This window comes from Scyliorhinus torazame, unplaced genomic scaffold, assembly GCF_047496885.1.
Source record: "Scyliorhinus torazame isolate Kashiwa2021f unplaced genomic scaffold, sScyTor2.1 scaffold_578, whole genome shotgun sequence".
NCBI classification, from domain to species: domain Eukaryota; kingdom Metazoa; phylum Chordata; class Chondrichthyes; order Carcharhiniformes; family Scyliorhinidae; genus Scyliorhinus; species Scyliorhinus torazame.
In genome coordinates, this window is record NW_027308305.1 from 1 (window position 1) to 19579 (window position 19579).

Here is a 19579-nt window from a genome sequence, read left to right on the forward strand (position 1 = left end):
GAACGCCGTCTGGAAATCCTCTGCGTCTTCGATCAGAGGGAAAATCTCCGTGCTTACCCTCGAGTGCAGGACCTGCAGTTTCTGGTCTTCTTGATCCGGCCGGGGGCCGTTCGGAGTAGGCCTCGAAACAAGTCTGCCAGTGTTTAAAAACTGCTGCTGAGTTCACTGCGTGGGGGCTGATCCTCAGGCATTCCGGGACGATCCTGAGCTCCATAGTCCTTTAAGCACGCTTAATAAATTGTAGCGCACAAAGACTCCATGAGACGAATAGAGTGAAGTCGATGAGGCTTTATTAAACGTGACTTGTTCCCCGCAGTTCAGTAACAGACTGGCCTGCGGGGGAGAACTCCTGGTTCTTATACTCCGCCTTCAGGGCGGAGCTAGAGGTCAACAGCCAACCAGGACCCGGGATCTGTCAGCCAATGACATCACGGCTTCACAGTCCCACATGACCCCTAATGCATACTACCACAACCCTCTCCCCCAGTTCACCCCCTCCCCAGTACACCCTCTCTCCCCCAGTACACCCTCTCCGCCAGTACACCCTCTCCGCCAGTACACCCTCTCTCCCCCAGTACACCCTCTCTCCCCAGTTACACCCTCTCTCCCCCAGTACACTCTCTCCCCCAGTACACCCCCTCTCCCCCAGTACACCCCCGTCTCCCCCAGTACACCCTCTCTCCCCAGTACACCCTCTCTCCCCCAGTACACCCTCTCCCCAGTACACCCTCTCTCTCCCAGTACACCCTCTCTCCCAGTACACCCTCTCTCCCCCAGTACACCCTCTCTCCCCCAGTACACCCTCTCTCCCCCAGTACACCCTCTCCCCAGTACACCCTCTCTCTCCCAGTACACCCTCTCTCCCAGTACACCCTCTCTCCCCCAGTACACCCTCTCTCCCCCAGTACACCCTCTCTCCCCAGTACACACTCTCTCCCCAGTACACCCTCTCTCCCCCCCCAGTACACCCTCTCCCCCCCAGTACACCCTCTCCCCCAGTACACCCTCTCTCCCCCAGTACACCCTCTCTGCCCCAGTACACTCTCTCCCCCCGAGTACACCCTCTCTCCCCCAGTACACCCTCTCCCCCAGTACACACTCTCTCTCCCCAGTACACCCTCTCCCCCAGTACACACTCTCTCCCCCAGTACTCCCTCTCCCCCAGTACACACTCTCTCCCCAGTACACCCTCTCTCCCCCCCCAGTACACCCTCTCCCCCCAGTACACCCTCTCCCCCAGTACACCCTCTCTCCCCCAGTACACCCTCTCTCCCCCAGTACACCCTCTCCCCAGTACACCTCTCCCCCAGTACACCCTCTCTCCCCCAGTACACTCTCTCCCCCCCAGTACACCCTCTCTCCCCCAGTACACCCTCTCCCCCAGTACACACTCTCTCCCCCACTACACCCTCTCTTCCCCCCCCCAGTACACCCTCTCTCCCCCAGTACACCGTCTCCCCATTACACCCTCTCTCCCCCAGTACACTCTCTCCCCCAGTACATCCTCTCTCCCCCTAGTACACTCTCTCTCCCCCAGTACACACTCTCTCACCCCAGTACACCCTCTCCCCAGTACACCCTCTCCCCCAGTACACCCTCTCTCCCCCAGTACACCCTCTCTCCCCCTAGTACACCCTCTCTCCCCCAGTACACCCTCTCCCCCAGTACGCCCTCTCTCCCCCAGTACACTCTCTCCCCCCTAGTACACCCTCTCTCCCCAGTACACCCTCTCCCCAGTACACACTCTCTCCCCCAGTACACCCTCTCTCCCCCCCCCAGTACACCCTCTCCCCCCCAGTACACCCTCTCCCAGTACACCCTCTCTCCCCAGACACTCTCTCCCCCCCAGTACACCCTCTCCCCCCCCAGTACACCCTCTCCCCAGTACACCCTCTCCCCCAGTACACCCTCTCTCCCCCCCCCCAGTACACCCTCTCCCCAGTACACACACTCTCTCCCCAGTACACCCTCTCTCCCCCCCCCAGTACACCCTCTCCCCCCCAGTACACCCTCTCCCCCCCAGTACACCCTCTCTCCCCCAGTACACCCCCTCCCCAGTACACCCTCTCCCCAGTACACCCTCTCCCCAGTACACCCTCTCTCCCCCAGTACACCCTCTCTCCCCCCAGTACACCCTCTCCCCCAGTGCACCCTCTCTCCCCCCAGTACACCCTCTCCCCCAGTACACACTCTCTCCCCCAGTACACCCCCTCTCCCCCCAGTACACCCTCTCCCACAGTGCACCCTCTCTCCCCCCAGTACACCCTCTCCCACAGTGCACCCTCTCTCCCCCCAGTACACCCTCTCTCCCCCCAGTACACCCTGTCTCCCCCAGTACACCCTCACACCCCCAAGACGGCCCCTCTCCCCATATTTCCCACCCTCCTCCAATTCTCTCACATCGCTCGCAGCCTCCAGCTCAGGTGCTCTCCCTATCTGCCACTGTAGAGCCAGCGGGCCGATACCACCGAACGGACTTCTCTCCTCTCCGGAGTGGAGCACCTCACGCAGCAACTGAAGGAGGACGGGAGAGGAACCGGACGCTGCAGGCCCGGCTGGAGATGGTCAGCGCCACCCAGCGAACTGTGGACCAGGTAGGCCAAGGAGGGTCAATCTTCTCTCGCTAGCCCCCTCCTCCTGCTGGGGTTGGTCGGGGTGGTGTGAGGGGGGGGGGGGTAACTGAAATCCAGCCAGGAGAGAGTTCCCACAGTGGGGAGATTTGACACTGGGCCGGGTTTGGAGCCTGGGACTTCCCTGGGGATCCGAGCAAGACTGGCTGAGAATAATCTCAAGGCCCAATCTCACCCCTGGGGTTAGGAGTTAGACTGAGTAGGTAGGCCTGAGAGTCAGGCCCGGGATTGAGAGTGAAAGATTAGGCCCGGGAGACAGGCCTGGGAGTGGCAGTGAGCGAGCAGGCCCGGGAGTCAGGCCTGGGAGTGGGAGTGAGCGAGCAGGCCCGGGAATCAGGCCTGGGAATGAGAGTGAGAGAGCAGGGCTGGGAGTCAGGTCTGGGAGTGAGAGTGAGCGAGTAAGCCCAGAGGTCAGGTCTGGGAGTGAGAGTGAGTGAGCAGCGCTGGGAGTGAGAGTGAGCGAGCAGGCCGGGAGTCAGGCCTGGAGTGAGAGTGAGCGAACAGGCCCGTGAGTCAGGCCTAGGAGTGAGAGTGAGCGAGCAGGGCCCAGGAATCAGTCCTGGGAGTGAGAGTGAGCGAGCAGGCCCTGGGAGTCAGGCCTGGGACGTGAGTGAGCAGGCCCAGGAGTCAGACCTGGGACGTGAGAGTGAGGTGAGTGAGCAGGCCGCAGTCAGGCCTGGGAGTGAGAGTGAGTGAGCAGGCCCAGGAATCAGTCCTGGGAGTGAGAGTGAGCGAGCAGGCCCCGGGAGTCAGGCCTGGGGTGAGTGAGCAGGCCCAGGAGTCAGACCTGGGAGTGAGAGTGAGTGAGCAGGCGGGAGTCAGGCCTGGGAGTGAGAGTGAGTGAGCAGGCCCGGGTGTCAGACCTGGAGTGAGTGAGCAGGCCCGGGAGTCAGACCTGGGAGTGATAGTGAGCGAGCAGGCCCGGGATGTCAGGCCTGGGAGTGAGTGAGCAGGCCCGGGAGTCAGACCTGGGAGTGAGAGTGAGTGAGCAGGCGAGAGTCAGGCCTGGGAGTGAGAGTGAGTGAGCAGGCCCGGGTGTCAGACCTGGGAGTGAGGGTGAGCGAGCTGGCCGCAGTCAGGCCTGGGAGTGAGAGTGAGTGAGCAGGCCCGGGAGTCAGGCCTGGGAGTGATAGTGAGCGAGCAGGCCCGGGAGTCAGGCCTGGGAGTGAGAGTGAGTGAGCAGGCCCGGGAGTCAGGCCTGGGAGTGAGAGTGAGTGAGCAGGCCCGCGAGTCAGGCCTGGGACTGGGATGTGAGCGAACAGGCCCGGGAGTCATGCTTCGGAGTGAGAGTGAGTGAGCAGGCCCGGGAGTCAGCCCTGGGAGTGAGAGTGAGCGAGCAGGCCCGGGAGTCAGGGCTGGGAGTAAGAGTGAGCGAGCAGTCCCGGGAGACAGGCTTGGGAGTGAGAGTGAGAGCAGGCCCGGGAGTCAGGCCTGGGAGTGAGAGTGAGAGCAGGCCCGGGAGTCAGGCCTGGGTGTGAGAGTGAGAGCAGGCCCGGGAGTCAGGCCTGGGAGTGAGAGTGAGAGCAGGCCTGGGAGTCAGGCCTGGGAGTGAGAGTGAGAGCAGGCCCGGGAGTCAGGCCTGGGAGTGAGCGAGCAGGCCCTGGAGTCAGGCCTGGGAGTGGGAGTGAGCGAGCAGGCCCGTGAGTCAGGCCTGGGACTGGGAGTGAGCGAACAGGCCCGGGAGTCATGCTTCGGAGTGAAAGTGAGTGAGCAGGCCCGGGAGTCAGCCCTGGGAGTGAGAGTGAGCGAGCAGGCCCGGGAGTCAGGGCTGGGAGTAAGAGTGAGCGAGCAGTCCCAGGAGACAGGCCTGGGAGTGAGAGTGAGAGCAGGCCCGGGTGTCAGGCCTGGGAGTGAGAGTGAGAGCAGGCCCGGGAGTCAGGCCTGGGAGTGAGAGTGAGCGAGCAGGCCCGGGAGTCAGGCCTGGGAGTGAGAGTGAGCGAGCAGGCCCGGGAGTCAGGCCTGGAGTGAGAGTGAGCGAGCAGGCCCGGGAGTCAGCCTGGGAGTTGGAGTGAGCGAGCAGGCCCGGGAGTCAGACCTGGGAGTGAGAGTGAGCGAGCAGTCCCGGGAGACAGGCCTGGGAGTGAGAGTGAGAGCAGGCCCGGGAGTCAGGCCTGGGAGTGAGAGTGAGAGCAGGCCCGGGAGTCAGAACTGGAGTGAGAGTGAGAGCAGGCCCGGGAGTCAGGCCTGGGAGTGAGAGTGAGCGAGCAGGCCCGGGAGTCAGGCCTGGGAGTCGAGAGATGAGCGAGCAGGCCCGGGAGTCAGGCCTGGGAGTGAGAGTGAGCGAGCAGGCCCGGGAGTCAGGCCTGGGAGTTGGAGTGAGCGAGCAGGCCCGGAGTCAGACCTGGGAGTGAGAGTGAGCGAGCAGTCCCGGAGACAGGCCTGGGAGTGAGAGTGAGAGCAGGCCGGGAGTCAGGCCTGGAGTGAGAGTGAGAGCAGGCCCGGGAGTCAGAACTGGAGTGAGAGTGAGAGCAGGCCCGGGAGTCAGGCCTGGGAGTGAGAGTGAGCGAGCAGGCCCGGGAGTCAGGCCTGGGAGTGAGAGTGAGCGAGCAGGCCCGGGAGTCAGGCCTGGGAGTGAGCGAGCAGGCCCTGGAGTCAGGCCTGGGAGTGGGAGTGAGCGAGCAGGCCCGTGAGTCAGGCCTGGGACTGGGAGTGAGCGAACAGGCCCGGGAGTCATGCTTCGGAGTGAGAGTGAGTGAGCAGGCCCGGGAGTCAGCCCTGGGAGTGAGAGTGAGCGAGCAGGCCCGGGGAGTCAGGGCTGGGAGTAAGAGTGAGCGAGCAGTCCCGGGAGACAGGCCTGGGAGTGAGAGTGAGAGCAGCCCGGGAGTCAGACCTGGGAGTGAGAGTGAGAGCAGGCCCGGGAGTCAGGCCTGGGAGTGAGAGTGAGAGCAGGCCCGGGAGTCAGGCCTGGGAGTGAGAGTGAGCGAGCAGGCCCGGGAGTCAGGCCTGGGAGTGAGAGTGAGCGAGCAGGCCCGGGAGTCAGGCCTGGGAGTGGGAGTGAGCGAGCAGGCCCGGGAGTCAGACCTGGGAGTGAGAGTGAGCGAGCAGGCCCGGGAGTCAGGGCTGGGAGTGAGAGTGAGCGAGCAGGCCCGGAAGACAGGCCTGGAGTGAGAGTGAGAGCAGGCCCGGAGTCAGGCCTGGAGTGAGAGTGAGAGCAGGCCCGGGAGTCAGGCCTGGGAGTGAGAGTGAGAGCAGGCCCGGGAGTCAGGCCTGGGAGTGAGACGTGAGCGAGCAGGCCCGGGAGTCAGGCCTGGGAGTGAGAGTGAGCGAGCAGGCCCGGGAGTCAGGCCTGGGAGTCGGGAGAGTGAGCGAGCAGGCCCGGAGTCAGACCTGGGAGTGAGAGTGAGCGAGCAGGCCCGGAATCAGGGCTGGGAGTGAGAGTGAGCGAGCAGTCCCGGGAGACAGGCCTGGGAGTGAGAGTGAGAGCAGGCCCGGGAGTCAGGCCTGGGAGTGAGAGTGAGCGAGCAGTCCGGGAGACAGGCCTGGGAGTGAGAGTGAGAGCAGGCCCGGGAGTCAGGCCTGGGAGTGAGAGTGAGCGAGCAGGCCCGGGAGTCAGGCCTGGGAGTGGGAGTGAGCGATTAGGCCGCAGAGACGGTCCTGGGAGTGAGAGCGATCGGGTGCAGAATTCCCCCTTAACTTATCCCCCTTATCCCAGTTACAGGAACAGCTCTGTGAGGTGACGAAGGAACGAGACATCCTGAAGGAGGGCTACAACCAGCTGTTGGCCAGGTAAGAGTGGGAGAGGGGTCTGGAGAGCCTGATTGGACCACCGGGAAGATCCCACACTGGAGATCAATTGTGGGAGGGTGTGAGAGGGATGGAGAGGGTGCGGCAAGGTCGGGGGGAGCAGAGGGGATTATGGGGAGGGGAGGGTGGGGAGTGAGAGAGGGGGGGAGCAGATGGAGGAGAGCTGAGGGTCGGGGTGTGGTGGGGGAACGGGATCCAGGAGGGAGGAGGAGATTGAAGCTGGATTGAATTGGATTTGTTTATTGTCACGTGTACCGAGGTACAGCGAAAAGTATTTTTCTGCGAGCAGCTCAACAGATCATTAAGTACATGGGAAGAAAAGGGAATAAAAGAAAATACATAATAGGGCAACACTATGGTCGTATCGTCAGCAAACCTGTCGATGGAGTTGGAGGCAAGAGAATGGCGGGGAAGGCGAGGAGAGGGGAGGGAAGTGACGGGGAGGGGAGGGTGGGCAGGGGACGTGACGCGACCGTCAATTCACCCAAGGACTCGTGTCGGAGTAAACAGTGGTTTTAATTAACTATTAACGTTGCCTGCCTGCGACTGGTACTTACTGAGGACAGTCCCATGGGCCGCCTACTCTGATACTGCTTCAAAGGGGCGGGGCCATGGGCGGAACCCGTACATCCTCCAACATCTCCCCCTGTGGGTGAAGCCATACAATGGTCCACAGATAAAACCCACAGGGTTAGTAACATAGAACACAGAACATTCCAGCGCAGTACAGGCCCTTCGGCCCTCGAAGTTGCGCCGACCTGTGAAACCACTCTAAAGCCCATCGACACTATTCCCTTATCGTCCATATGTCTATCCAATGACCATTTGAATGCCCTTAGTGTTGGCGAGTCCACTACTGTTGCAGGCAGGGCATTCCACGCCCTTACTGCTCTCTGAGTAAAGAACCTACCTCTGACATCTGTCTTATATCTATCTCCCTCAATTTAAAGCTATGTCCCCTCGTGCTAGACATCACCATCCGAGGAAAAAAGGCTCTCACTCAGGGAAGGAGTCAATGGAGGGGGAGGGGAGAATTGGAGGGGGGAGGGGAGAATTGGAGGGGGAGGGGAGTGAGTCAGAGAGGAGGGGAGTGATTCGGAGGGGAGGGGAGAAGCGGAGATGGAAGGGAGCGAATTGGAGGGGAGAATGGGAGGGGGAGGGGAGAATTGGAGGGGGAGGGGAGAATTGGAGGGGGAGGGGAGAATTGGAGGGGGAGGGGAGAATTGGAGGGGGAGGGGAGAGAGTCGGAGGTGGGGGGAAAGAGTGGGAGGGGAGGAGTCGGAGGGGAGGGAGTGAGTTGGAGGGGGAGGGGAGTGAGTGGAGGGGAGGGGAGTGAGTTGGAGGGGAAGGGAGTGAGTTGGAAGGGAGTGAGTTGGAGGGGAGTGAGTTGGAGGGGAGTGAGTTGGAGGGAGTGAGTTGGAGAGGAAGGGAGTGAGTCGGAGGGGGGTGAGTCGGAGGGGGGTGTGTCGGAGGGGAGCGAGTCGGAGGGGAGCGAGTCGGAGGGGAGCGAGTCGGAGGGGAGCGAGTCGGAGGGGAGCGAGTCGGAGGGGAGCGAGTCGGAGGGGAGAGAGTCGGAGGGGAGTGAGTCGGAGGGGAGTGAGTCGGAGGGGAGTGAGTCGGAGGGGAGTGAGTCGGAGGGGAGGTGAGTCGGAGGGGAGGGGAGTGAGTCGGAGGGGAGTGAGTCGGAGGGGAGTGAGTCGGAGGGGAGTGAGTCGGAGGGGAGTGAGTCGGAGGGGAGTGAGTCGGAGGGGAGTGAGTCGGAGGAGTGAGTCGGAGGGAGTGAGTCGGAGGGAGTGAGTCGGAGGGGAGTGAGTCGGAGGGAAGTGAGTCGGAGGGGAGTGAGTCGGAGGGGAGTGAGTCGGAGTGGAGTGAGTCGGAGGGGGAGTGAGTCGGAGGGGAGGGGGGTGAGTCGGAGGGGAGGGGAGTGAGTCGGAGGGGAGTGAGTAGGAGGGAAGTGAGTCGGAGGGGAGTGAGTCGGAGTGGAGTGAGTCGGAGGGGGAGTGAGTCGGAGGGGAGGGGGGTGAGTCGGAGGGGAGGGGAGTGAGTCGGAGGGGAGTGAGTAGGAGGGGAGTGAGTCGGAGGGGAGTGAGGCGGAGGGGAGTGAGTCGGAGGGGAGGGGAGTGAGTCGGAGGGGAGGGGAGTGAGTCGGACGGGAGTGGAGTGAGTCGGAGGGGAGGGGAGTGAGTCGGAGGGGAGGGGAGTGATTCGGAGTGGAGGGGAGTGAGTCGGAGTGGAGGGGAGTGAGTCGGAGGGGAGGGGAGTGAGTCGGAGGGGAGGGGAGTGAGTCGGAGGGGAGGGAGTGAGTCGGAGGGGAGTGAGTCGGAGGGGAGTGAGTCGGAGGGGAGTGAGTCGGAGGGGAGTGAGTCGGAGGGGAGTGAGTCGGAGGGGAGTGAGTCGGAGGGGAGTGAGTCGGAGGGGAGTGAGTCGGAGGGGAGTGAGTCGGAGGGGAGTGAGTCGGAGGGGAGTGAGTCGAAGGGGAGTGAGTCGAAGGGGAGTGAGTCGGAGGGGAGTGAGTCGGAGGGGAGTGGAGTGAGTCGGAGGGGAGTGGAGTGAGTCGGAGGGGAGTGGAGTGAGTCGGAGTGGAGTGAGTCGGAGGGGAGTGAGTCGGAGGGGAGTGAGTCGGAGGGGAGGGGAGTGATTCGGAGGGGAGGGGAGTGATTCTGAGGGGAGGGGAGTGAGTCGGAGGAGAGGGGAGTGAGTCGGAGGGGAGGGGAGTGAGTCGGAGGGGAGGGGAGTGAGTCGGAGGGGAGTGTGTCGGAGGGGGGGTGAGTCGGAGGGGAGGGGGGTGAGTCGGAGGGGAGTGAGTCGGAGGGGAGTGAGTCGGAGGGGAGTGAGTCGGAGGGGAGTGAGTCGGAGGGGAGTGAGTCGGAGGGGGTGAGTCGGAGGGGAGTGAGTCGGAGGGGGTGAGTCGGAGGGGAGTGAGTCGGAGGGGAGTGAGTCGGAGGGGAGTGAGACGGAGGGGAGTGAGTCGGAGGGGAGTGAGTCGGAGGGGAGTGAGTCGGAGGGGAGTGAGTCGGAGGGAGTGAGTTGGAGGGGTGGGGAGTGAGTCGGAGGGGAGTGAGTCGGAGGGGAGTGAGTCGGAGGGGAGTGATTCGGAGGGGGGTGAATCGGAGGGGAGTGAGTCGGAGGGGAGTGAGTCGGAGGGGAGTGAGTCGGAGGGGAGTGAGTCGGAGGGGAGTGAGTCGGAGGGGAGTGAGTCGGAGGGGGGTGAGTCGGAGGGGGGTGAGTCGGAGGGGGGTGAGTCGAGGGGGGTGAGTCGGAGGGGAGGGGGGTGAGTCGGAGGGGAGGGGGGTGAGTCGGAGGGGAGGGGGTGAATCGGAGGGGAGTGAGTCGGAGGGGAGTGAGTCGGAGGGGAGTGAGTCGGAGGGAGTGAGTCGGAGGGAGTGAGTTGGAGGGGTGGGGAGTGAGTCGGAGGGGAGTGAGTCGGAGGGGAGTGAGTCGGAGGGGAGTGATTCGGAGGGGGGTGAATCGGAGGGGAGTGAGTCGGAGGGGAGTGAGTCGGAGGGGAGTGAGTCGGAGGGGAGTGAGTCGGAGGGGAGTGAGTCGGAGGGGAGTGAGTCGGAGGGGGGTGAGTCGGAGGGGGGTGAGTCGGAGGGGGGTGAGTCGAGGGGGGTGAGTCGGAGGGGAGGGGGGTGAGTCGGAGGGGAGGGGGGTGAGTCGGAGGGGAGGGGGTGAATCGGAGGGGAGTGAGTCGGAGGGGAGTGAGTCGGAGGGGAGTGAGTCGGAGGGGAGTGAGTCGGAGGGGAGTGAGTCGGAGGGGAGTGAGTCGGAGGGGAGTGAGTCGGATGGGGAGTGAGTCGGAGGGGAGTGAGTCGGAGGGGAGTGAGTCGAAGGGGAGTGAGTCGGAGGGAGTGAGTTGGAGGGGTGGGGAGTGAGTCGGAGTGGAGGGGGGTGAGTCGGAGGGGAGTGATTCGGAGGGGGGTGAATCGGAGGGGAGTGAGTCGGAGGGGAGTGAGTCGGAGGGGAGTGAGTCGGAGGGGAGTGAGTCGGAGGGGAGTGAGTCGGAGGGGAGTGAGTCGGAGGGGAGTGAGTCGGAGGGGAGTGAGTCGGAGGGGGGTGAGTCGGAGGGGGGTGAGTCGGAGGGGGGTGAGTCGAGGGGGGTGAGTCGGAGGGGAGGGGGGTGAGTCGGAGGGGAGGGGGGTGAGTCGGAGGGGAGGGGGTGAATCGGAGGGGAGTGAGTCGGAGGGGAGTGAGTCGGAGGGGAGTGAGTCGGAGGGGAGTGAGTCGGAGGGGAGTGAGTCGGAGGGGAGTGAGTCGGAGGGGAGTGAGTCGGAGGGGAGTGAGTCGGAGGGGAGTGAGTCGGATGGGGAGTGAGTCGGAGGGGAGTGAGTCGGAGGGGAGTGAGTCGGAGGGGAGTGAGTCGGAGGGGAGTGAGTCGGAGGGGAGTGTGTCGGAGGGGAGGGGAGTGAGTTTGAGTGGTGTGAGTTGGAGGGGAGTGAGTTGGAGGGGAGTGAGTTGGAGGGGAGTGAGTTGGAGGGGAGTGAGTTGGAGGGGAGTGAGTTGGAGGGGAGTGAGTTGGAGGGGAGTGAGTTGGAGGGGAGGGGAGTGAGTTGGAGGGGAGGGGAGTGAGTCGGAGGGGAGTGAGTCGGAGGGGAGTGAGTCGGAGGGGAGTGAGTCGGAGGGGAGGGGAGTGAGTCGGAGGGGAGGGGAGTGAGTCAGAGGGGAGGGGAGTGAGTCGGAGGGGAGGGGAGTGAGTCGGAGGGGAGGGGAGTGAGTCGGAGGGGAGGGGAGTGAGTCGGAGGGGAGGGGAGTGAGTTGGAGGGGAGTGAGTTGGAGGGGAGTGAGTCGGAGGGGAGGGGACAGAGTCGGAGGGGACAGAGTCGGAGGGGACAGAGTCGGAGGGGACAGAGTCGGAGGGGACAGAGTCGGAGGGGAGTGAGTCGGAGGGGAGTGAGTCGGAGGGGAGGGGAGTGAGTCGGAGGGGAGGGGAGTGAGTCGGAGGGGAGGGGAGTGAGTCGGACGGGAGGGGAGTGAGTCGGAGAGGAGGGGAGTGATTCGGAGTGGAGGGGAGTGAGTCGGAGTGGAGGGGAGTGAGTCGGAGTGGAGGGGAGTGAGTCGGAGTGGAGGGGAGTGAGTCGGAGGGGAGGGGAGTGAGTCGGAGGGGAGGGGAGTGAGTCGGAGGGGAGGGAGTGAGTCGGAGGGGAGGGAGTGAGTCGGAGGGGAGTGAGTCGGAGGGGAGTGAGTCGGAGGGGGTGAGTCGGAGGGGAGTGAGTCGGAGGGGAGTGAGTCGGAGGGGAGTGAGTCGGAGGGGAGTGAGTCGGAGTGGAGTGAGTCGGAGGGGAGTGAGTCGAAGGGGAGTGAGTCGGAGGGAGTGAGTCGAAGGGGAGTGAGTCGGAGGGGTGGGGAGTGAGTCGGAGTGGAGGGGGGTGTGTCGGAGGGGGGGTGATTCGGAGGGGGGTGATTCGGAGGGGGGTGAGTCGGAGGGGAGTGAGTCGGAGGGGAGTGAGTCGGAGGGGAGTGAGTCGGAGGGGAGTGAGTCGGAGGGGAGTGAGTCGGAGGGGAGTGAGTCGGAGGGGAGTGAGTCGGAGGGGGGTGAGTCGAGGGGGGTGAGTCGGAGGGGGGTGAGTCGAGGGGGGTGAGTTGGAGGGGAGGGGGGTGAGTCGGAGGGGAGGGGGTGAATCGGAGGGGAGTGAGTCGGAGGGGAGTGAGTCGGAGGGGAGTGAGTCGGAGGGGAGTGAGTCGGATGGGGAGTGAGTCGGAGGGGAGTGAGTCGGAGGGGAGTGAGTCGGAGGGGAGTGAGTCGGAGGGGAGTGAGTCGGAGGGGAGTGAGTCGGAGGGGAGGGGAGTGAGTTTGAGTGGTGTGAGTTGGAGGGGAGTGAGTTGGAGGGGAGTGAGTTGGAGGGGAGTGAGTTGGAGGGGAGTGAGTTGGAGGGGAGTGAGTTGGAGGGAAGTGAGTTGGAGGGGAGTGAGTTGGAGGGGAGTCAGTCGGAGGGGAGGGGAGTGAGTCGGAGGGGAGTGAGTCGGAGGGGAGTGAGTCGGAGGGGAGTGAGTCGGAGGGGAGTGAGTCGGAGGGGAGTGAGTCGGAGGGGAGTGAGTCGGAGGGGAGTGAGTCGAAGGGGAGTGAGTCGGAGGGAGTGAGTTGGAGGGGTGGGGAGTGAGTCGGAGTGGAGGGGGGTGAGTCGGAGGGGGGTGATTCGGAGGGGAGTGATTCGGAGGGGGGTGAATCGGAGGGGAGTGAGTCGGAGGGGAGTGAGTCGGAGGGGAGTGAGTCGGAGGGGAGTGAGTCGGAGGGGAGTGAGTCGGAGGGGAGTGAGTCGGAGGGGAGTGAGTCGGAGGGGGGTGAGTCGGAGGGGGGTGAGTCGGAGGGGGGTGAGTCGAGGGGGGTGAGTCGGAGGGGAGGGGGGTGAGTCGGAGGGGAGGGGGGTGAGTCGGAGGGGAGGGGGTGAATCGGAGGGGAGTGAGTCGGAGGGGAGTGAGTCGGAGGGGAGTGAGTCGGAGGGGAGTGAGTCGGAGGGGAGTGAGTCGGAGGGGAGTGAGTCGGAGGGGAGTGAGTCGGAGGGGAGTGAGTCGGATGGGGAGTGAGTCGGAGGGGAGTGAGTCGGAGGGGAGTGAGTCGAAGGGGAGTGAGTCGGAGGGAGTGAGTTGGAGGGGTGGGGAGTGAGTCGGAGTGGAGGGGGGTGAGTCGGAGGGGGGGTGATTCGGAGGGGAGTGATTCGGAGGGGGGTGAATCGGAGGGGAGTGAGTCGGAGGGGAGTGAGTCGGAGGGGAGTGAGTCGGAGGGGAGTGAGTCGGAGGGGAGTGAGTCGGAGGGGAGTGAGTCGGAGGGGAGTGAGTCGGAGGGGGGTGAGTCGGAGGGGGGTGAGTCGGAGGGGGGTGAGTCGAGGGGGGTGAGTCGGAGGGGAGGGGGGTGAGTCGGAGGGGAGGGGGGTGAGTCGGAGGGGAGGGGGTGAATCGGAGGGGAGTGAGTCGGAGGGGAGTGAGTCGGAGGGGAGTGAGTCGGAGGGGAGTGAGTCGGAGGGGAGTGAGTCGGAGGGGAGTGAGTCGGAGGGGAGTGAGTCGGAGGGGAGTGAGTCGGAGGGGAGTGAGTCGGAGGGGAGTGAGTCGGAGGGGAGTGAGTCGGATGGGGAGTGAGTCGGAGGGGAGTGAGTCGGAGGGGAGTGAGTCGGAGGGGAGTGAGTCGGAGGGGAGTGAGTCGGAGGGGAGTGAGTCGGAGGGGAGTGAGTCGGAGGGGAGTGTGTCGGAGGGGAGGGGAGTGAGTTTGAGTGGTGTGAGTTGGAGGGGAGTGAGTTGGAGGGGAGTGAGTTGGAGGGGAGTGAGTTGGAGGGGAGTGAGTTGGAGGGGAGTGAGTTGGATGGGAGTGAGTTGGAGGGGAGGGGAGTGAGTCGGAGGGGAGTGAGTCGGAGGGGAGTGAGTCGGAGGGGAGTGACTCGGAGGGGAGTGAGTCGGAGGGGAGTGAGTCGGAGGGGAGTGAGTCGGAGGGGAGGGGAGTGAGTCGGAGGGGAGGGGAGTGAGTCGGAGGGGAGGGGAGTGAGTCGGAGGGGAGGGGAGTGAGTCGGAGGGGAGGGGAGTGAGTCGGAGGGGAGGGGAGTGAGTCGGAGGGGAGGGGAGTGAGTTGGAGGGGAGTGAGTTGGAGGGGAGTGAGTTGGAGGGGAGTGAGTCGGAGGGGAGGGGACAGAGTCGGAGGGGACAGAGTCGGAGGGGACAGAGTCGGAGGGGACAGAGTCGGAGGGGAGTGAGTCGGAGGGGAGTGAGTCGGAGGGGAGGGGAGTGAGTCGGAGGGGAGGGGAGTGAGTCGGAGGGGAGGGGAGTGAGTCGGAGGGGAGGGGAGTGAGTCGGACGGGAGGGGAGTGAGTCGGAGGGGAGGGGAGTGAGTCGGAGTGGAGGGGAGTGAGTCGGAGTGGAGGGGAGTGAGTCGGAGTGGAGGGGAGTGAGTCGGAGGGGAGGGGAGTGAGTCGGAGGGGAGGGGAGTGAGTCGGAGGGGAGGGAGTGAGTCGGAGGGGAGGGAGTGAGTCGGAGGGGAGTGAGTCGGAGGGGAGTGAGTCGGAGGGGGTGAGTCGGAGGGGAGTGAGTCGGAGGGGAGTGAGTCGGAGGGGAGTGAGTCGGAGGGGAGTGAGTCGGAGTGGAGTGAGTCGGAGGGGAGTGAGTCGAAGGGGAGTGAGTCGGAGGGAGTGAGTCGAAGGGGAGTGAGTCGGAGGGGTGGGGAGTGAGTCGGAGTGGAGGGGGGTGAGTCGGAGGGGGGGTGATTCGGAGGGGGGTGATTCGGAGGGGGGTGAGTCGGAGGGGAGTGAGTCGGAGGGGAGTGAGTCGGAGGGGAGTGAGTCGGAGGGGAGTGAGTCGGAGGGGAGTGAGTCGGAGGGGAGTGAGTCGGAGGGGGGTGAGTCGAGGGGGGTGAGTCGGAGGGGGGTGAGTCGAGGGGGGTGAGTTGGAGGGGAGGGGGGTGAGTCGGAGGGGAGGGGGTGAATCGGAGGGGAGTGAGTCGGAGGGGAGTGAGTCGGGGGGGAGTGAGTCGGATGGGGAGTGAGTCGGATGGGGAGTGAGTCGGAGGGGAGTGAGTCGGAGGGGAGTGAGTCGGAGGGGAGTGAGTCGGAGGGGAGTGAGTCGGAGGGGAGTGAGTCGGAGGGGAGTGAGTCGGAGGGGAGGGGAGTGAGTTTGAGTGGTGTGAGTTGGAGGGGAGTGAGTTGGAGGGGAGTGAGTTGGAGGGGAGTGAGTTGGAGGGGAGTGAGTTGGAGGGGAGTGAGTTGGAGGGGAGTGAGTTGGAGGGGAGTGAGTTGGAGGGGAGTCAGTCGGAGGGGAGGGGAGTGAGTCGGAGGGGAGTGAGTCGGAGGGGAGTGTCGGAGGGGAGTGAGTCGGAGGGGAGTGAGTCGGAGGGGAGTGAGTCGGAGGGGAGTGAGTCGGAGGGGAGGGGAGTGAGTCGGAGGGGAGGGGAGTGAGTCGGAGGGGAGGGGAGTGAGTCGGAGGGGAGGGGAGTGAGTCGGAGGGGAGGGGAGTGAGTCGGAGGGGAGTGGAGTGAGTCGGAGGGGAGAGGAGTGAGTCGGAGGGGAGTCAGAGGGGAGTGAGTCGGAGGGGAGTGAGTCGGAGGGGAGTGAGTCGGAGGGGAGTGAGTCGGAGGGGAGTGAGTCGGAGGGGAGTGAGTCGGAGGGGAGTGAGTCGGAGGGGAGTGAGTCGGAGGGGAGTGAGTCGGAGGGGAGTGTGACGGAGGGGAGTGAGTCGGAGGGGAGTGAGTCGGAGGGGAGTGAGTCAGAGGGAGTGAGTCAGAGGGAGTGCGTCGGAGGGGAGTGAGTCAGAGGGGAGTGAGTCGGAGGGGAGTGAGTCGGAGGGGAGGGGAGTAAGTCGGAGGGGAGTGAGTCGGAGGGGAGGGGAGTGAGTCGGAGGGGTGGGGAGTGAGTCGGAGGGGAGTGAGTCGGAGGGGAGGGGGTGAGTCGGAGGGGTTGAATCGGAGGGGAGTGAGTCGGAGGGGAGTGAGTCGGAGGGGAGTGAGTCGGAGGGGAGTGAGTCGGAGGGGAGTGAGTCGGAGGGGAGTGAGTCGGGGGGAGTGAGTCGGGGGGAGTGAGTCGGAGGGGAGGGGGGTGAGTCGGGGGGGAGTGAGTCGGAGGGAGTGAGTCGGTGAGTCGGAGAGAGTGAGTCGGAGGGGAGTGAGTCGGAGGGGAGTGAGTCGGAGGGGAGTGAGTCGGAGTGGAGTGAGTCGGAGGGGAGTGAGTCGGAGGGGAGTGAGTCGGAGAGGAGTGAGACGGAGGGGAGTGAGTCGAAGGGGAGAGAGTAGGAGGGGAGAGAGTCGGAGGGGAGGGGAGTGAGTCGGAGGGGAGGCGAGTGAGTCGGAGGGGAGTGAGTCGGAGGGGAGAGAGTCGGAGGGGAGGCGAGTGAGTCGGAGGGGAGGGGAGTGAGTCGGAGGGGAGTGAGTCGGAGGGGACTGAGTCGGAGGGGAGTGAGTCGGAGGGGAGTGAGTCGGAGGGGAGTGAGTCGGAGGGGAGTGAGTCGGAGGGGAGTGAGTCGCAGGGGAGAGAGTCGGAGGGGAGGGGAGTGAGTCGGAGGGGAGGCGAGTGAGTCGGAGGGGAGTGAGTCGGAGGGGAGTGAGTCGGAGGGGAGTGAGTCGGAGGGGAGTGAGTCGGAGGGGAGTGAGTCGGAGGGGACTGACTCGGAGGGGACTGACTCGGAGGTGAGTGAGTCGGAGGGGAGTGAGTCGGAGGGGAGTGGAGTGAGTCGGAGGGGAGTGGAGTGAGTCGGAGGGGAGGGGAGTGAGTCGGAGGGGAGGGGAGTGAGTCGGAGGGGAGGGGAGTGAGTCGGAGGGGAGTGAGTCGGAGGGGAGAGAGTCGGAGGGGACTGACTCGGAGGTGAGTCGGAGGTGAGTGAGTCGGAGGGGAGTGAGTCGGAGGGGAGTGAGTCGGAGGGGAGGGGTGAGTCGGAGGGGAGGGGAGTGAGTCGGAGGGGAGGGGAGTGAGTCGGAGGGGAGGGGAGTGAGTCGGAGGGGAGGGGAGTGAGTCGGAGGGGAGGGGAGAGAGTCGGAGGGGAGAGAGTCGGAGGGGAGAGAGTCGGAGGGGAGTGAGTCCGAGGGGAGTGAGTCCGAGGGGAGTGAGTCCGAGGGGAGTGAGTCGGAGGGGAGTGAGTCGGAGGGGAGTGAGTCGGAGGGGAGTGAGTCGGAGGGGAGTGAGTCGGAGGGGAGTGAGTCGGAGGGGAGTGAGTCGGAGGGGAGGGTAGTGAGTCGGAGGGAAGGGGAGTGAGTCGGAGGGGAGGGGAGTGAGTCGGAGGGGAGTGAGTCGGAGGGGAGGGAGTCGGAGGGGAGGAGTCGGAGGGGAGGGGAGTGAGTCGGAGGGGAGTGAGTCGGAGGGGAGGGGAGTGAGTCGGAGGGGAGGGGAGTGAGTCGGAGGGGAGGGGAGTGAGTCGGAGGGGAGTGAGTCGGAGGGGAGTGAGTCGGAGGGGAGTGAGTCGGAGGGGAGTGAGTCGGAGGGGAGTGAGTCGGAGGGGAGTGAGTCGGAGGGGAGAGAGTCGGAGGGGAGAGAGTCGGAGGGGAGAGAGTCGGAGGGGAGGGGGTTGAGTCGGAGGGGAGGGGAGTGAGTCGGAGGGGAGGGGAGTGAGTCGGAGGGGAGGGGAGTGAGTCCGAGGGGAGGGGAGTGAGTCCGAGGGGAGGGGAGTGAGTCGGAGGGGAGTGAGTCGGAGGGGGTGAGTCGGAGGGGAGTCAGTCGGAGGGGAGTGAGTCAGAGGGGAGTGAGTCAGAGGGGAGTGAGTCAGAGGGGAGTGAGTCAGAGGGGAGTGAGTCAGAGGGAGTGAGTCAGAGGGAGTGAGTCAGAGGGAGTGAGTCAGAGGGAGTGAGTCAGAGGGAGTGAGTCAGAGGGAGTGAGTCAGAGGGAGTGAGTCGGAGGGGAGTGAGTCGGAGGGGAGTGAGTCGGAGGGGAGTGAGTCGGAGGGGAGTGAGTCGGAGGGGAGGGGAGTGAGTCGGAGGGGAGTGAGTCGGAGGGGAGGGGAGTGAGTCGGATGGGAGGGGAGTGTGTCGGAGGGGAGGGGGGTGAGTCGGAGGGGAGTGAGTCGGAGGGGAGTGAGTCGGAGGGGAGTGAGTCGGAGGGGAGTGAGTCGGAGGGGAGTGAGTCGGAGGGGAGTGAGTCGGAGGGGAGTGAGTCGGAGGGGAGTGAGTCGGAGGGGGGTGAGTCGGAGGGGGGTGAGTCGGAGGGGGGTGAGTCGGAGGGGGGTGAGTCGGAGGGGAGTGAGTCGGAGGGGAGTGAGTCGGAGGGGAGTGAGTCGGAGGGGAGTGAGTCGGAGGGGAGTGAGTCGGAGGGGAGTGAGTCGGAGGGGAGTGAGTCGGAGGGGAGTGAGTCGGAGGGGAGTGAGTCGGAGGGGAGTGAGTCGGAGGGGAGTGAGTCAGAGGGGAGTGAGTCAGAGGGGAAGGGAGTGAGTCGGAGGGGAGTGAGTCGGAGGGGAGTGAGTCGGAGGGAGTGAGTCGGAGGGGAGTGAGTCGGAGGGGAGGGGAGTGAGTCGGAGGCGAGTGAGTCAGAGGGGAAGGGAGTGAGTCGGAGGGGAGTGAGTCGGAGGGGAGTGAGTCGGAGGGGAGTGAGTCGGAGGGGAGTGAGTCGGAGGGGAGTGAGTCGGAGGGGAGTGAGTCGGTGGGGGGTGAGTCGGAGGGGAGTGAGTCGGAGGGGGGTGAGTCGGAGGGAGTGAGTCGGAGGGAGTGAGTCGGAGGGGAGTGAGTCGGAGGGGAGGGGAGTGAGTCGGAGGCGAGTGAGTCAGAGGGGAAGGGAGTGAGTCGGAGGGGAGTGAGTCGGAGGGGAGTGAGTCGGAGGGGAGTGAGTCGGAGGGGAGTGAGTCGGAGGGGAGTGAGTCGGAGGGGAGTGAGTCGGAGGGGAGTGAGTCGGAGGGGAGTGAGTCGGTGGGGGGTGAGTCGGAGGGGAGTGAGTCGGAGGGGGGTGAGTCGGAGGGAGTGAGTCGGAGGGGAGTGAGTCGGAGGGGAGGGGAGTGAGTGGGAGGGGAGTGAGTGGGAGGGGAGTGAGTGGGAGGGGAGTGAGTGGGAGGGGAGTGAGTGGGAGGGGAGTGAGTGGGAGGGGAGTGTGTGGGAGAGGAGTGAGTGGGAGGGGAGTGAGTGGGAGGGGAGTGAGTGGGAGGGGAGTGAATGGGAGGGGAGTGAGACGGAGGGAGTGAGTCGGAGGGGAGTGAGTCGGAGGGGAGTGAGTCGGAGGGGAGTGAGTCGGAGGGGAGTGAGTCGGAGGGGAGTGAGTCGGAGGGGAGTGAGTCGGAGTGGAGTGAGTCGGAGGGGAGTGAGTCGGAGGGGAGGGGAGTGAGTCGGAGGGGAGTGAGTCGGAGGGTTGTGAGGTGAGTCGGTGGGGAGTGAGTCGGAGGGGAGGGGAGTGTGTCGGAGGGGGGTGAGTCGGAGGGGAGTGAGTCGGAGGGGAGTGAGTCGGAGGGGAGTGAGTCGGAGGGGAGTGAGTCGGAGGGGAGGGGAGTGAGTCGGAGGGGAGGGGAGTGAGTCGGAGGGGAGGGGAGTGAGTCGGAGGGGAGGGGAGTGAGTCGGAGGGGATTGAGTCGGAGGGGAGTGAGTCGGAGGGGAGTGAGTCGGAGGGGAGTGAGTCGGAGGGGAGTGAGTCGGAGGGGAGTGAGTCGGAGGGGAGGGGAGTGATTCGGAGGGGAGGGGAGTGAGTCGGAGGGTAGTGAGTCGGAGGGTAGTGAGTCGGAGGGTAGTGAGTCGGAGGGGAGTGAGTCGGAGGGGAGTGAGTCGGAGGGGAGTGAGTCGGAGGGGAGTGAGTCTGAGGGGAGTGAGTCTGAGGGGAGTGAGTCGGAGGGGAGTG

General features: G+C 65.0%; 1 protein-coding gene across 1 annotated transcript in view; it reads left to right on the forward strand.

Moving 5' to 3' along the window:
- Positions 1 to 2462: 2462 nt before the first annotated feature.
- Positions 2463 to 19579, forward strand: part of LOC140406519 (protein fantom-like) — a gene marked incomplete at its 3' end in the record, with an annotated part of 127060 nt that continues 109943 nt past the window's right edge. Inside the window, exons 1-2 of the mRNA XM_072494523.1 lie at positions 2463 to 2594; positions 6283 to 6356. Coding sequence (XP_072350624.1) covers positions 2562 to 2594; positions 6283 to 6356 — 107 coding nt within the window. The remainder of the gene's footprint in view (positions 2595 to 6282; positions 6357 to 19579) is intronic.